The sequence below is a fragment of the Hemitrygon akajei genome, chromosome 15 (assembly GCF_048418815.1).
Source record: "Hemitrygon akajei chromosome 15, sHemAka1.3, whole genome shotgun sequence".
In the NCBI taxonomy this organism is placed as follows: domain Eukaryota; kingdom Metazoa; phylum Chordata; class Chondrichthyes; order Myliobatiformes; family Dasyatidae; genus Hemitrygon; species Hemitrygon akajei.
The window spans coordinates 19,448,922-19,466,105 of NC_133138.1; the positions used below are offsets into that span (position 1 = coordinate 19,448,922).

The 17,184-nt window shown below is 41.0% G+C and overlaps 1 protein-coding gene across 1 annotated transcript in view; it reads left to right on the top strand.

Annotated features, from left to right (window-relative positions):
* The window catches only part of sgcd (sarcoglycan, delta (dystrophin-associated glycoprotein)), a 574,429-nt gene extending 557,516 nt beyond the window's left edge, over window positions 1-16,913 (top strand). The window contains 3 exon segments of the mRNA XM_073067274.1: window positions 2,812-2,935; window positions 15,883-15,912; window positions 15,914-16,913. Of these exon segments, the coding sequence (XP_072923375.1) occupies window positions 2,812-2,935; window positions 15,883-15,912; window positions 15,914-16,060 (301 nt within the window). The 3' untranslated portion in view covers window positions 16,061-16,913.
* The last annotated feature ends 271 nt before the right edge of the window (window positions 16,914-17,184 follow it).

Here is a 17,184-nt window from a genome sequence, read left to right on the forward strand (position 1 = left end):
AGAGTGTCTCGAGAAGTGCAGTGTATTCTCAGTATGACTCAATGTGAGAGTTCAAGCACCTAGAAGTTACTCACTCAAAGCTAAGAGTACTGCCATTGAGTCACCAATGAACACAGACAAAACATATTTATGTCGTTGTGCAGTAACACTAGATCAGAACAAGGAAGTAGATAGGTGTCTTCCAATGAACATAAATGAACCATCTGAGTTTCTAATTACAGAGAGTGGCGGGGAAACGATTAGGAGAAGAGAAATTCCTGATGGGATATTGGCATTGATCATTCTTGTGGATGTCAGAGGAGTGCATTTGCCACCAGCACTCTACTTCCCCAGGCCACAAAATATACTAGCTCGTGTGCCCCTCAGTTATTTCCCTTGTGAGGCAGTCATAGCACTGACTGCCAAGCAGCAGCCAGATTGGCTGCTGGATCTGCTGCAGAACATCAGTTGCTCACTTGCATATTAGAGGATTTATCTTCTCAGCACCACTGGGGAGCCTTGCCCTTTATCCTTCGCAGTTTTGCCAACACTCTCAACAGCAATAGGACACAGAGTCAGAATCAGTCTTCCCAGGGTTTCCATTTCTGACTGCTAGGAGACATAAGGGCAGATCTTCAGATGAGGAGCAGGTTACCTGAGCTGACTCATCCACTTTTGACCACGTTATTTATTTCTCCCCACACTATCTTCCCAGCTGCCATCTTGCACTGATTGGAAATGCCCAGCACTTAACAATGTTTACAGCTGTTGAGACTCCGCTCTGAGACTCAGTGACTATGAAGCTGTCTTTTTCTTTCTCTGAATGTATTTGAGTTCCACAAAAGGAACACTCAGGAGCTATTACAAAATGAAAATCAAACCCATTTTGTTTCCTTTTAATTTTAACAACAAAAAACACTGTCACACACTTTAAAACAATTAAATACTTTTAAAGTTACTGAAGGTGTCAGGCCCTGATGGTGAACCTGGCAGGACACTGAAAACCTGCACCAACCAACTGGCAAGAGTGTTCAAGGGCACCTTCAATCTCTCACTGCTGCAGCTGGAGGTTCCTACCTACTTCAAACGGGTGCAATCATACCAGTGTCCATAAAAAAGCAGGGTGCAAGATTATCTCATCAATGACTATCACCCATTTGCACTCCCATTACTGTGATGAAATGCTTTGAGAGGTTGGTCATGGCCAGAATCAACTCCTGCATAAGCAATCACCTGGACCCTGTGCAGTTGCCACACAGGTCTATAGTCGATGTAATCTCGCTGGCTCTCCACTCTGCCTTGGAATACCTAGACAATAGCAACACCTGCATCAGGCTGCTGCTTATTGATTAAAGTTCAGCATTCAACACAACAATACTTTTAGTTCTAATCAACAAGCTCCAAATCCTGGGCCTCTGTACCTCTCTCTGTGACTGGATCCTTGGCTTCCTCATCAGGAGACATTGTCAGTGCAGGTCAGAAAGAACGTCTCCTCCTTGCTGAAATCAGCACTGGCACACCTCAAGGATGTGTGCTTAGCCCACTGCTCTACTCCCTCTGCACCCACCACTATGTGGATAGACACACCTCAAACGGCATCTATAAATTTGCCAATGGTAGAACTATTGCTGGCTGAATTTCAGATGGTGATACAGGAGCGAGGTAGATCAGCTGATTGAGTGGTGTCAACCTTGCAAGACTAAGGAATTGATTGTGGACTTCAAGAAGGGGAGGACACAATGGTCTTCACTGAGGGATCAGCGGTGGAAAGGGTGAGCAGCTTCAAGTTCCTGGGTGTCAACAAGTCGTGGGCCAAAAATACTGGTGCAATTACAAAGAAGACACAACAATAGCTATATTTCATTAGGAGTTCGAGGAAACTTGGTATATCACCAAAGACTCTTGAAAATGTCTAGAGATGTACTGTGGAGAGCATTCTAACTAGTTGCATCGCCATCTGGTATGGAGCGGCCAGTGCACAGGATCGGAAAAGCTGCAGAAAGTTGTTAACTCAGCCAGTCCATCATGGGCACTAGCCTGTCCAGCACTGAGAACACCTTCAAAAGACAATGCCTCAAAAAGTGGTCCAGGAGTCTGAAGACAGACTCAGCATTTCAGAACAGCTTCTTTCCCCCGCCCTCCTGCCACCATCAGATTTCTGAATGGACAGTGAATACCATCTCACTCTTTTTTTTGCTCCCTTCTTGCACTGTTAAATTTATTTTTTTATATATACTTATTGTAATTTATAGTTTTTTATTATTACTATTATGTATCACAATGGACTGGTGCCAAAAAAACAATGTATTTAATGGCACATGCCAGTGATATTAAACCAGATTCTGAATTAACTCAAATCAGATGATCTGCATTCCTTTCTCTTGGCTATCTGTTCTTCCAGCATTCAGATTTGAGACAGGTTTCAATAAGCCTTCTCCACCTTCAGTTTGGACAGATTTAACAGCCTGGGAATGTTACTTGCTCTTAAGATGAAGATCTACACATTCAAATAAATGTGGAAACTTGTAAGACTGTGAATGTATCATATTATTCAATCATTTATACCTATTTGATAACCACCTACTACCATAACATTACCTTTTAATCAACATATTGTCAAACAAATTAAAATACCTTATCGATGTTATGCATCCATCATCCAGCATTGTGACTGATAGGTTCCCCCGCCAACCTTGATAAAAACTGTAACCATTGAATTTATCTCATTAAAGTAGATTGTCAAGTGAGAGTTTGCAAGATGTATTCACCACCAATTCTCTGATGAAGGACAAGTGATAAACACTAACTACCAGTGTCATTTTTTGACCCTAGGTTAGAATCACCCACGCGCTCGCTTATACTGGAGGCACCGAAAGGAGTCGTTATCGAAGCAGAGGCAGGTAACATGGAAGCAGTTTGTCGAACGGAACTGAAGTTGGAATCCGAAGATGGTGAAGTGAGTGAATGAATCTAATTCATTTGAAAAAGTTGTACAATGGTGAAGGGTGAAATTGGATAGCACAGACTTGCACAAGAATGGAGATCAATTCCTGTCCTAAAACATGCAGCCAGCTGATGTCCTACTTTTGAACTTCAACTCTCATCTAAATTAGGCTGTCAATCTGTAGAATCAACCTCTCTATCCCCATGCATGAAGGTACAAACAAGGGTGAGGATTTTGATACTGAGATGTTGATTAGCAATGATAGATCAACACCACAGGGTTAACAGGTAAATATAACATGATGTAACTTAGACAAGCAGGAGAATTTCAGCATCTTGCTAGGTTTCTTTGAAAACACCCCACCAAGCCATGGCTTTTCCTGCCAAGGACGGTAAGTGGCCAATTGACCAGAAATGCCACTTCCGGCAAATTCCCCACTGAAGCTTGCATCTTTACAAATCATTACAATTTCCTTCATCAGTGCTGGATCTTCATGCTGGAGCTTCCTGTCTAGCTAGGCTCTGGATGTGCCCTTGATCACGGTGAACTCTGTGGTTCAACAGAGCAGCTCTGTGCAATTGTGATGGGCATGAAGTGTAGGTCTAACCAATGAGTGGGTAAAACAATACTAATGAAATCCCCTGTACTATTTTATCATTGTCTTAGCAGAAGAAGCCAGAGAGTGGTAGTAGATGGTTTCCTCTCTGACTGAAGGCCTGTGATTAACAGTGTGCCACAGGGGTTGCTGCTGGATCCATTGTTGTTGGGCATCCGTACCAATGATCCAGACGTTCAATGAATTGGATCAGCAAATTTGTGGGTGACTCTGAGACGCAACAAGGAAGACTATCAAAGCTTGCAGCGGGATCTGGGCCAATTGGAAAAATAAGCTAAGAAGTGGCAAGTGGAATTCAATGTAGACAAGTCTGAGGTGCTGCACTTTGGGAAGACAAATCGGGTAGGACTTACATAGTGAACTGTAGGGCAATGAGGAGTGTGATACAACAGAGGGATTTGGGAATACGGATCCATAATTTCTTGAACGTGGCATCATAGGTAGATAGGGTGCTAAAGAGAGCTTTTAGAACATTGTGTTTCATAAATCAAAGTATTGGTACACGAGCTTGGATGTTATGTTGAAGTAGCATAAGACACTGGTGAAGCCTAATTCAGAGTATTGTGTGCAGTTCTTGTCACCTACCTACCGGAAAGATATCAAAAAAGTTTGAAAGAGTACAGAGAAAATTTATAAGGATGTTTCCAAGACTTGAGAACCCGAGTAACAGGGAAAGTTTGAACAGGTTATTTATTTCGTGGAGCCTAGGAGAATGAGGGAAGATTTGATAGAGGTATACAAAATTATGAGAGCTGTAGACAGGGTAAATGCAAACAAGGTTGGGTGAGACTAGAACTAGAGGTCAAAGGTGAAAACTAAAATATTTAAAGCAAACCTGAGGGGAGGCATCTTCACTCAGAGCGTGGTGCAATTATAGAGCAAGCTGCCAGAAGAAGTGGTGGATCCAGGTTCGATTGCAACTTTTAAGAGAAGTTTGGATAATGCATGGATGGAAGGGGTGTGGAGTACTATGGTCAATGGGACTGGACAGGAGACCAGGTTGCCATGGAATTTTTGGCCTGTTTCTGTGCTGTAGCACCATATAAAAGTTTCCTATGGCTAATAAAATACACTGTTCTCCTAAATTACTAAAATACAGAAGACTATATTATTCAATAAAGTCCACAAAACTCCATTGGTTAATATAATTCACTGTACACCCACAATTGTAAATATACATTGCACTCCCTCACTTGATCTCCTTCATTGTTCTTTTTGAGCCAATGACTCCTTCAGTTAATAAAATACATTCCATCAGTTAATTAGGTTGACGGCATTCCCTGGGTTTATAAAATTCACTCCACTCAGTTAATAAAAAATATATAGTATTCATTTACTCAAAAAAAATCCTGCTGCTTCCCTTTAGCTAATAAAAAGTGTAACAATACTCTTTTCAGTTAATAAAGTCCATAGAACTCCTTAAATTAATAATTTCCACTTCATCGTTCCAGTCGATAATATCCATTCCTCTCCTTCAGAACAAAATCCACAGCATTCCCTCAGTTAATAAAATGTGGGACACTTCTTCAATTAATAAAATGAACTGAAATTTTTCCATTGCTAAGATCCGAAAGGATTTCCTCAGTCAATAAAATCTATTCCATTCTCACAGTGAAGTCAGATACTCGGAACAAATTTCACAGCATCCCCCCAGTTAAGAAAATAGCCATTGGTTTCTCAGATAATAAAGCTCACTGCACTTGTTCAAGTAAAAAATATCCACTGCACTCTACCCATTAATAAATCCAGCTAACACAGTTAATAAACCTTTCCCCTGCAAATGTGCAATTAATAACATCTCCTACCTCACCAAATTCAGCTACATATATTCATTTACTTTATAAGATTCACTATACACCTTCATGTAAGAATTTTCTATTTACTGTAGTTCTTCCTGAGCTCTCCAGCTGCATCAAAGCCTCGTACCTTAAATTTGTTTCTTCTTCCTCAATCAATATAACCATATAACAATTACAGCACGGAAACAGGCCATCTTGGCCCTTCTAGTCCATGCCAAACGCTTACTCTCACCTAGTCCCACTGACCTGCACTCAGCCCATAACTCTCCATTCCTTTCATGTCCATGTACCTATCCAATTTTACTTTAAATGACAATATCAATATGACAATATTATGTATAACAAACATTGTAATGACCAAATAGCTTATGACACACCATTCTTAACCAACTATAATCACTCAAATGTATACCTGCTGCTTCCTAAAATAATTTTAATGCTTTGTACATCCCACCTCACTTCATTTTGCTTTTTTTTTTATTGAGATACAGCACGGAATCGGTCTTTTTTTGCCCTTCAAGGTCACACTACCCCAAAACACCAAATTTAACCTTAGTCTAATCATGAAACAATTTACAATGACTGATTAACCAACCAACTGGAAGCCCACACAGTCACAGGGAGAACATACAAACTCCTTACAGTCAGTGGCAGGAATTGATCCCAGGTCACTGGTACTGTCAAGTGTTGTGCTAGCTACTGTGCCGCCGCACAATATGTGTTGGGACACATCAGGGTCAGTTAGGAGCCTTATCATTGAAAATCACACACATGACAGCTAATTGATGCAAACTGTTCCTTTTCAGCTTGTTTGTTTTATTTAGAGATACAGTGTGGGACAGGCCTTCCCGGCCCAGTGAACCATGCAGCCAGCAATACACCTAATTAACCCTGGCCTAATCAAAGGATTATTTACAATGACCAAGTTACCTTCTAACTGGTGCTTCTTTGAACTGTGGGAGGAAACCAGAGCACCTGAAGGAAATCAAAGTTATGCAACCTTGAGATTTGCCTCCTTACAGGCTGCCACAAAAGAAACCCATTTAAAAAAAGGACTAACAAACACCCAATGCACAGAGGAAAAAAAAACACACGTCATGCAAACAGCAGTCAGAACTAAAGTGAGTCCACGTACACGAAACCCGGAGCAGGATCACAGCCTCAGCCTTAGTTCATCACACGCCTGGGCAAATTTCCACGAAGCTCGCAGACACGACAGTCTGAGCAGACCACAGCTCAGCCTCAGTGAGCAGAATAAATGTTGCAGAGCAGCGAGCAGAACTGGATCGACCCTCGCCGCTGGTCCCTGACACCGGACCTTTTTGATCCATCCAGCCCAGCGTTTAGATTGTCAAGGCAGCGGATGGTCCCTCACACTAGTACCCAGGCTACGTCACATTGATGCATTCTGGGCCTGGACCCAGATGTCCATACCCGACCTTTCCAAATCGTCCCAGCACTTAGATCGATCCAACCTCGCTATCGATTCAGATGGATGGGCTCCAAAACTCCTCTGGTCTGCTCACTCCAACTTCATCTCCGACCGCGACTCCCTCCCAAACATGCCTCAATCTCACTCCGACTCCATCTCACACCTGTACGCCTTGACTCTCGGGTCAGCCTCGTCTTCACTCGCCTTTTCATTGTTTGCACTGGTCGCTCACCACAATTTTCCATAGAGAAAGTATTATTAATAAAGTATTTAAATGCATTTCTTGCTTTATGGACTGCCAGGAAGCTGACACCCATCTTTGGTAGCATCCATCTTAAACCGGTCATAGGGAGAACATAAAAGCTCTTTACAGATGGTGCTGGAATTGAACTTGGAACTCCAGAATGCCCCAACCAGTATATGCCCCAACTTTCACCTTTGAAAGTTCTTACTCTGGTGAACTGACTTGGAAATTGTCTGGACAGCTGAATCCCAGAAGTTCTGTTGAGAAAACTTCTTTATGTTCTTCTTCTTTATGTTTCAACAATTCCTTATATAGTTTCCTTCACATAGTCTCACTGGGATCCTTCAGTTAATCAAATGCATTGCTCATTACAGTAAGGTGGCACAGTAGTGTAATGGTTAGTGTAACACTATTACAGTGCCAGCTGTCAGATTGGGGTTCGGTTCCGATTGCTGTATGGAGTTTGTACATTCTCCCCATGACCATGTGGGTTTCCTTCCAAATTCTTAAAATGTATGATTAGGGTTAGCAACTTGTAAGCATGCTGTGTTGGGGCTGGAAGCATGGAAATACCTGCAAGCTGCCCAGCACAATCCTCACCGATTTGATCTGATGCAAACAATGGATTTCACTGTATGTTTCCATGTACATGTGACAAATAGAGAAAATTCCTCTGCACTGCATTTATTATAATAAATTTCACTGAATACTTTATGAAGTGCACTGCACATCCTTATCCAATAAAATATTGCTACTAATAACTCTTAGTTGAATGAATATAGTAGTGCATTTTCTCAGTTTAATTATTCCATTATCATCCCTCACTTAATGATGTGCACTGGCCTCCCTCAACTAAATAAACTACTCTACTCTCAGCTGATACTCACTCAACTAATAAAGTGGACCTCAGTTAATAAAATGCTGAATGATCCCACAGTTAATAAAATGCACCACACTCCTTTTGAAAATCTACTGTAATCCCTGAATTAATAAAACATACTCCATTTCCTTTGTTAAGAAAATGCACAGATTTATAGTGCTGATTCATTAATTAAAGTCCCAGAGCATTCTCTCATTTCATAAAATCCACTGTGCTCCCTCATTTTATAAAACCAATAATATTACTTCAGATAATAATCCAACCACACTGCCTTATTTCATAAAATCCAGTGCACTCCATCTGTTGAAAGCATCTACAGCACTTCCTCAGTAAATAAAACACTCAACACCACCTCAATAAACAAAAATCAGAATACTGTCTTCGTTAATGCAACCCACTGCACTTGCTTAAAATATAAAATCCACTGTGCGGTTTTTGTTATTAAAATCCACTACACTAAACTTTCTCAGTTAATAAAGTCTATTTTGTCCTTCAGATAATAGAACTTATTCCACTCTGTCTGTTCAGGAGATCCATTGCACATCCTCAGTTAACAAAATGGACTGGCACTTTCAATTAGAAAAATCCAAATCCAAGCTTCATTCTTAAAAACCATACACTGTCTCAGTTAATAAAATCCATTGTATTAGACTGTACTAACATAGTTAATCAAATTATCCGCACACTCTCCATTCATAAAACCCACTTCTTAAGAAAGAGAAAACTATAAATAGTCTGACACATGTAAGGAAAATACTGAAATAAATTGATCAATTTATTTAATCCTTGTCATCAATTTTTTACAATACAGTTGTTTTGACATGGCAAAACTCTGAGTCTAACAGCAGTTTGATAAGTTCTTACTTTTGTGGATTCCTGAATGAATCATTCTGGAAGGGAAATCTGACTGGCCAGTTTCAGTCTTGAAGTGGCTTGCTCATATTTTAATTTATTGCACAGACTGCACACAGAATTTTGTCCAGTGATCAAGTTTTCTGCAAACTTGGGTCAGTCATTCCCCTGTCAGAGCAGGAGTGCATATCAAGTTCAAGTTAATTTTATTGTCATTCAACTGTACTGCCATTATACTGCCAAATGAAACAACATTTCTCCAGTATGATGAGAGAGCTTGATGAGGGAACCCAAGCGCTAGAGCATCTGAAGCTAGGATTGAGACACGGTATGAGACTGAAACCCAAGTTACAGTGGCGATAACCCAAGTTGAGCTTATGATTGAGCACTAAACCTCCATTCAGGTGCTCCTGAAATGCTGATGAAATACCAGACGAGCTCAATGCCTTCAATGCCCACTTTGAAAGTGAGAATACCACTAAAACTGTGAAGATCCTTGCTGTAACTGATGACTCTGTGATCTCAGAGGCTCAGAGGCCGATGTTAGGTTGTCTTTAAAGAGAGTGAACCCTCGCAAGGCAGAAGGTCCTGATGGAGTACCTGGTGAGGCTCTAAAAACCCATAACAACCAACTGTCAGGAGTATTCAAGAACATTTTCAACCTCTCGCTGCTACGGGTTGAAGTTCCCACTTGCTTCAAAAAGGCAACAATTATACCAGTGCCTAAGAAGAATAATGTGAGCTGCCTTAATGACTATCACATGATAGCACTCACATCTACGATGATGAAATGCTTTGAGAGGTTGGTCATGACTAGAATGAACTCCGGCCTCAGCAAGGACCTGGACCCACTGCAATTTGCCTATTGCCACAATAGATCAACAGCAGATGTGATCTCAATGACTCTTTACATGACTTTAGACCACCTAGACAACACAAACACCTATGTCAGAATGCTGTTCGACAGTAGCTCAGCATTTAATACCATCATTCCCACAATCCTGATTGAGAAGTTACAGTACCTGGGCCTCTGTACCTCCCTCTGCAATTGGATCCTCGACTTTCTAACTGGAAGACCACAATCTGTATGGAATGGTGATAACATGTCCTCCTTGCTAACAATCAATACTCGTGCACCTTAGCGCACTGCTCTACTCTCTATACATATACCCATGACTGTGTGGCTAGGCATAGCTCAAATACCATCTATAAATTTTCTGATGATACAACCATTGTTAGTAGAATCTCAGATGGCGACGAGAGGGCATACAAGAGCGAGATATGCCAGTTAGTGGAGTGGTGTCGCTGCAACAACCTGGCTGGCACTCAACGTCAGTAAGACGAAAGAGCTGATTGTGGACTTCAGGAAGGGTAAGACGAAGGAACACATACCAATCCTCACAGAGGGATCAGAAGTGGAGAGAGTGAGCAGTTTCAAGTTCCTGGGTGTCAAGATCTATGAGGATCTAATCTGGTCCCAACATATCGATGCAGTTATAAGGAAGACAAGACAGTGACTATACTTCATATGAGGTTTGAAGAGATTTAGTATGTCAACAAATACACTCAAAAACTTCTATAGATGTACTGCAGAGAGCATTCTGAAAGGCTGCATCACTGTCTGGTATGGGGGGGGGGGGGGCTACTGCGCAGGACTGAAAGAAGCTGCAGAGGATTGCAAATCTAGTCAGCTCTATCTTGGGTACAAGCCTACAAAGTACTCAGGACATCTTTAGGGAGCGGTGTCTCAGAAAGGCAGCGTCCATTATTAAGGACCTTCAGCACCCAGGACATGCCCTTTTCTCACTGTTACCATCGGGTAGGAGGTACAGAAGCTGAAGGCACAACTAAGCGATTCAGGAACAGCTTCTTCCTCACTGCCATCCGATTCCTAAATAGACATTGAACCCTTGGACACTACCTCACTTTTTTAATATATAGTATTTCTGTTTTTTTGTGCAATTATTAATCTATTCAATATATGTATACTGTAATTGATTTAGTTATTTATTTATTATTATTATTTTCTTCTTTTTCTATATTATGTTTTGTATTGTACTGGTGCTGCTAAATTAACGAATTTCACGTCACATACCGGTAATAATAAACCCAATTCTGATTCTGAATCTCGGTGCCAAAACATGGCATCAAATTTGTGAGATGGTCCTGAATCTTTAAAGGGGGCGCTATCCAACTATCCATGCTCAGAAGAGTTAGAGCGTCATTCTGGAAGTTGGCACAGTTGGGTGTGCATTATAACATCCAAACCAAAGTGCACAACACAATTCATATAACTCACACAATACATGAACTAATATTACCATAAATAAATTAACAAATAATCAGGTGGGTTTACAACACAATTTAAAAAAATAAGCAGTATATTGCTACTGATGCTTCATACATGATGAGACCTGTTTAGTGACAAGGAGATCAATAGGGTGCGGACTGAGGGAAAAGAAGCTGTTCCCCATCCTAATGGTTCTTGTCCTGATGCTACTGTACCCCCAGCCTGATCTTCTCTCTTTTCTCTTTGGCTGTCCATCAATTTTGATGTTGACTGAGGCCTGGACAAGGTTGTATGGGAGATTGTTGGTTGCCCATGCTGCAAGTCTCCCCTCTCCATGCCACCGATGTTGTCCAAGGGAAGGGCACTAGGCCGATACAGCTCGGCATCGGTGTCATCGCAGAGCAATGTGTGGTTAAGTGTCTTGCTCAAGGACACAACACGCTCCCTCAGCTGAGGCTCGAACTAGCAACCTTCAGATCACTAGACCAACACCTTAGCCACTTGGCCATGCAACAACGCTCCAGCCTGATGGTAGGGGGTCAAAGAGATTGTTGGATGGATGGGAAGAATCATTGACAATGCTAAGTGCCCTGCGTGTGCAGCGCTCCAGAAAATATCTCTGATGGTTGGAAGAGAGACCCCGATGATCCTCTCAATATTCCTTGCAATGCTTGGTCAGATGTCTTGGAATTCCTGTACCAGATAGATGGTGATTCACAGGGCTATGTTCTGAAAAGAAGGATAGTCCAATGACAAACCTTTGCAGTCTATTTGGGAATGCTCCAGAGGTGGGCTGTTGATTCTGAACTTTACAAATGCACAATCATAGGGGAGCAGATACCCATTTTGCAGAGGTTGGTCTCTAGTGTTGGCACACCAGTGTTGAAAATTTAACCGAAGTTGTATTATCCCCCGTCATAGCCACTGGCACAACCTATTTCCCAGGAGAGTTCCTCGGACTCTGTATGTCATGAGTGCAGCTCTTCTTCAGAGTGCCAACGTTTCTTCTTCAGTCATTTTCCTGGGCCAGTATCTCATCCCTACCCCAGCTGCTCAGACTGCGGCCTCTCACAATAGGATACAGCAGTTGGCAACTTAAAGCAAGAGGTCACACATCTAGGGCATCTGGGGTTCCATCCATGCTGCAGGTAGTGGGCATGGTATGTCAGGACTGAGGGGCTAGGCCAAGTAAGCTGAGCTCTAAGGTACCCATAGCAAGAAAGTACTGAGTTGTTTCAAAATTATTAATATTTTGGTATTTTGACAATGCTGAAAGACAATGCCATTTATTTATTAAAATAACTGTTCTATAAGTAGTTAATGTTTCTGTAAAGTGAGGCCATATTATTAAGAAACCCCATCCAGATATCCCGCACATTTTGCATAGACTGTGGATGACTGATTGTGTCGCAGAAAAGCCCCCTTTCTCCTTTAAAGGCTCTATTATAGTGTCAAATATTATGTTCTGTCTGGAATATATCATTGAGTATATATTGAGTAAATTCCTTGTATGTGCACAGGTACTTGGCAATTAAAGTCTGATTCTGATTCTGATTCTGATTCTAAAGATGGATGAGAAGGACATTGAGGCCCTCAATTTCTGAATTACGCATTCCTGTCATGGGCTGAGATATAAGTCCCAAATAAAGGGATTCATTTCATGAGCATTCAACTGTGGGAAGTTCAAGATTCAAGATTGTTTAATATCATTTCCAGTACACAAATGTAAAGGGGAATGAAATAATTATTACTCCAGATCCTGTTCCAAGTGAGAAAAGGAGGAATTGTGAATGATCAGACAACACTGTTATCTCAGGGAATTTCAGGACTTCTGTGTTACTGTATACATGAGCCTGAGCTATCCCAAAATACAACAGGAGAAGGACTACCTCCACTGGCCTAACTGGACTTCACTGGCTCCTTGGAATTTTAGCTACAAAGATAGAAGGGAACTCATATTTCAAAGTTTTATAATGACACTGTTGTCTGACTTGGTTCCTGCACATTTGTGTGCCTGTCTGTGCATGGTCATCTGGAAGGGGGGGGGGGGGGGGGGGGGTGTGTGTGTGTGTGTGTGTGTGTGTGTGTGTGTGTGTGTGTGTGTGTGTGTGTGTGTGTGTGTGTGTGTGTGTGTGTGTGTGTGTGTGTGTGTGTGTGTGTGTGTGTGTGTGTGTGTGTACCTCTATATGCATTTACATGTATGAGGAATTTGCTGCAGTGTGTTGGCATGACATGCAAAAAAAGAGAATATGTGAAGTGTCTTCACACGAGTTAAAGCTTTCACCTTGAGATAAGGTCATGGTGTTTCGTCTAGAAATACCCCAGTGTTCCAGGTGTTATTTTGTGAGAACTGCTCTGTAACAACCTTCTGCTGGATGCTCTTCTATGTGGTCATGAGTGGCCTTTTAGTAAAAAGGATTTCTTTCCTCCTCTACACATCCATAAGGATCACAGTGCCAGTGACCTTGAGGATCTTAAAGGCACACTGCCGTGCCTTCTCGGCTTTCTGTCCACCATTTTCTGTAAAAGTCCATAGGAAGCACCGTTTGCCGGTGTTTACTGAAGATCATCTTATAAGGCAAGGGATCCTAATGTCATTTAATGATGCCAAATGCCAGTGCTAAGTTCATTATTTAATTATTGGGTCTTGAGTTGTTTTATCGTGCAGTCGCACTGGTCGCCGAAAGCACACCTGCGATTTTTGATGGGAATCTCGATTTAAAACTGTGACTCAGCAAAGACGTGAACCCGAGCCACATTGTGAGGATTAGCACTTCACTTCAGGAGTGATAGAATCTCTTGGCTCCTCACTAACAGCATTAATAAATCTAGACACCTGCCACCACTGATGTAAGGCAGAGCACTATCAGCATTGTTAAGAGCAGCATTCTGGCGTTCAATAAAGCCAAGGCACATGCAGCTATTAACACATTCATTGTACCCTTTCTACCCAAAGCAAAGGTAATGAACGTGCGGTGTTATCAGATAAAAAATGCATAGTGCTGTGAGAATTAATGAATGTACAGTGTTAACTATTTATTTAAATTCTGCAACATTTAAAAAATTATTAAATCCCTTGAATCATCACATTTTAAAATTTTTGCGTAAAAGTCAGCATTCTGAAACTGTAATCTTAAAACCTTCTGGCAGATGTGGTTCCTGTATAATTTCTGTCATGATTTGAAGTTCTCTTCCATGCTCTGTTTAGATTAAGTAGGATGACATTGTCAGAAATTAACACCAACATTCCAGCACTCAGCCAGCGACATTCTTGCCTGTTCAGTAATATCAAAATCTATGTTCTATTTACCATGATTTTTTTTCCCTACTCTTTGTGGCTACAGACTTCATTGTCAGATGTTCAATTCCTTTGTTCTTTTGAGTGAGGCAATGGAAATTGATTTGCAGACACGGAGAAACAGTTAGAACAGTAAAATACACAGAAGTGGCCTTATTTTTCCCCAGTAAAGGGGCCTAAACAGCAAGCTGGACTCAGTAGGATAGGTATGATGTAAAACCACTTGAAGAGAAATAGAACTGGACACAATACAGCATTGGGTAATTAATCCACCACCTCGTATTGTAGTACAGAGCCAATATCTATTCCAATACTTCCCATTCACACAAGACCATCAGACAATCATGAGCAAGAGCAGTGCAAGATTGTCTCAAAAAGTAGAAGCTTAATCAAATGAGTCATGCACGTGGAAGGGAGAGGAAAAAAATGTTTTGAGGGCATCCTGTGTTTCAATGCAGATTGTGAAATGTTTAGCTTCTGTGTACAATGCCAAACAATTTATTTGAAAAATGAAGAAAAGATTCATAGAGATTATGTATTTGCCACATAGTTTGCATGTTCCACTCACTAAAACATTCCTTAAACAGTGGGTTTGTTTAATCCCCAGAATGCACTCATTTTGTCCAGCTAAATTCTTCTTTATGCACATTTCTTAATGAGTGCTCATCCTTTGCCATTACCAATATCCAGCAGACATCTCACTGCTATCTAGATAAGAGAGACTGCAGACGCTGGGATCTGGAATTACAATGAATATTGTAAGCATTATCAGCACTTGTGGAGGCTAAAGGTGTAAGTCAAGAGTCTGTATCAGGACAGAGAAAAGAGGAAAGGTTGCCAGTGTATAGCAGCCAAGAGTAGGGTTGTGGAGGGTTAGAAGTTGGTGGTTACAATCAGATACAGAGAAAATAGGAAAGTTGAACATTCTGAGAAGTGTGTGTGTGTGTGTGTGTGTGTGTGTGTGGTGTGTGGTGTGTGTGTGTGTGTGTGTGTGTGTGTGTGTGTGTGTGTGTGTGTGTGGTGTGTGTGGTGTGTGTGTGTGTGCGTGCGCGCGCGGTACATTCACTGTGGATGTTGGCAATGTAATTGGGAGTGTCAGTGTTCATACATTTGATTTTAAGCAGTCTATTCTAACCTCCTAGTCTCTTATTAATTTATCAAGCTTTCTCCAGTCATCTTCACAATCAATTGTTCCCCCATTCTTTATCATCTATCTTAATCTTCCTGTACAAGAAGCAAGGAGATTATGGGGGCTGTAGAAATGTACCTAATATTTGAATTGATATCTGCATATGACTTTTAGACTATGTTCATTAACACAGGGATGGTTCAACATTCTCTCAGTATTCTGACTTTACACTTTCATTTGTGAGTGCAGGAACACAAGACAAAAGTCATTATCCTTTGTATAAAATGGATAAGGGAGCAAAACTTCACTGGCAGTGATCAGAATTCTTTATTATTTTTTAGAAGATGTTCTGAGTTTGAGAATTTCATGTAAACCTGTCTGATGACTTTTTTAACCACGTATTTTGTTTTCCTTCTCAGATCAGTTTGGAAGCCAGGAAAATAAAATTACCCAGGACTACCTATGGGTTCATACACTTCCACACCATCTGCTCGACAGAACATCTTTGAGGTGTGCGTCTGCCCGAATGGAAAACTATTCCTGTCACAAGCAGGGGTGGGCTCCACCTGTCAAATAAGCAGCAGTGCCTGTCTATAAAGGGGAAACTAAACTTACAGAGGGACAAAATCCACAGGCATCACCAACGGGCAGGTTCCGACCTTGCAAATGTGTGGCCATTTCTGCACGCTACCAGCCTGCTAAACACTGTGGAAAAGGCCTCTTGAATGGACTCTGTGCTGACTGATTTCAACCCTGTTGTTTCAGTATAAGAGATAAAAATGAAACAGGAATCATTTATACTGAGACATGTTCCTATAACATCTCTGTTCAAAGAGGGAGAAAAACAAAAGTATGCCTTTGCCTTAACTGAATGCACTCAGCAAGGAAAGCACATTATTTTTAAGTTTCATGTGTGTAATTGGGAGTGCAAAGATTACAAAATATGTAAACTGATCAAAATCCATTATGGAAGTTGAACCCAATAATCATCAGGTTTATGGGACTGTAGAAGTTTTGGTTGTGTACATTAGGAAGGAAATGAAATAATATAGAAGAGGTATAACAAAGTAATGGTTGTTTATTTTCTACCCTTAAGGTACCATAAGGTAGTGTGATGATGGGTGTCAGTAAACACAATAATCCCGGTTTTGAGGGATTTCTTTTGTGGTACATCAATGTACTCAGTTATACTGTTCTTTTTGAAGTCTAACATCATAAAATATTGATCAATTAATAAATACTTCACTTTTTAATCCTTTTTTTGGGAAGTTTGTTGAATTAATCTAAGATGATCATTGAATGCAGTCCTGAGGGAGTACTGTATTGTCAAAGATGCCATGTTTTTAATGAGTTATTGAAGCTTCTCCTGTCTGCTTTTGTGGGTGTAAGAGAACCCATGGATTTATTTTAATAAAATATTCATTCTACAATAGATGATACTAAAAAAATGTCTGTTATATTAAATGGATGTCAGTTCAGTGCTGGGTAGAGGACAAATTGCATGGTTGGGTTGAGTTGTTCTCTGATCTTGGTAATCCATTTGCAAATATTTTGTCACCATACGAGGAGACATCATCAGTACGTTGCTCACTTACGGTGCGTCCTCTGAATGGCTGGCCTTTATATACCTATCAGTCAGTTGAGTTGTTGTCATTATGGTATCTTAATTGTGACACAAAGAGGGGTCTCATCACTCATTGGTTGCGTGGTGAACCCAACCA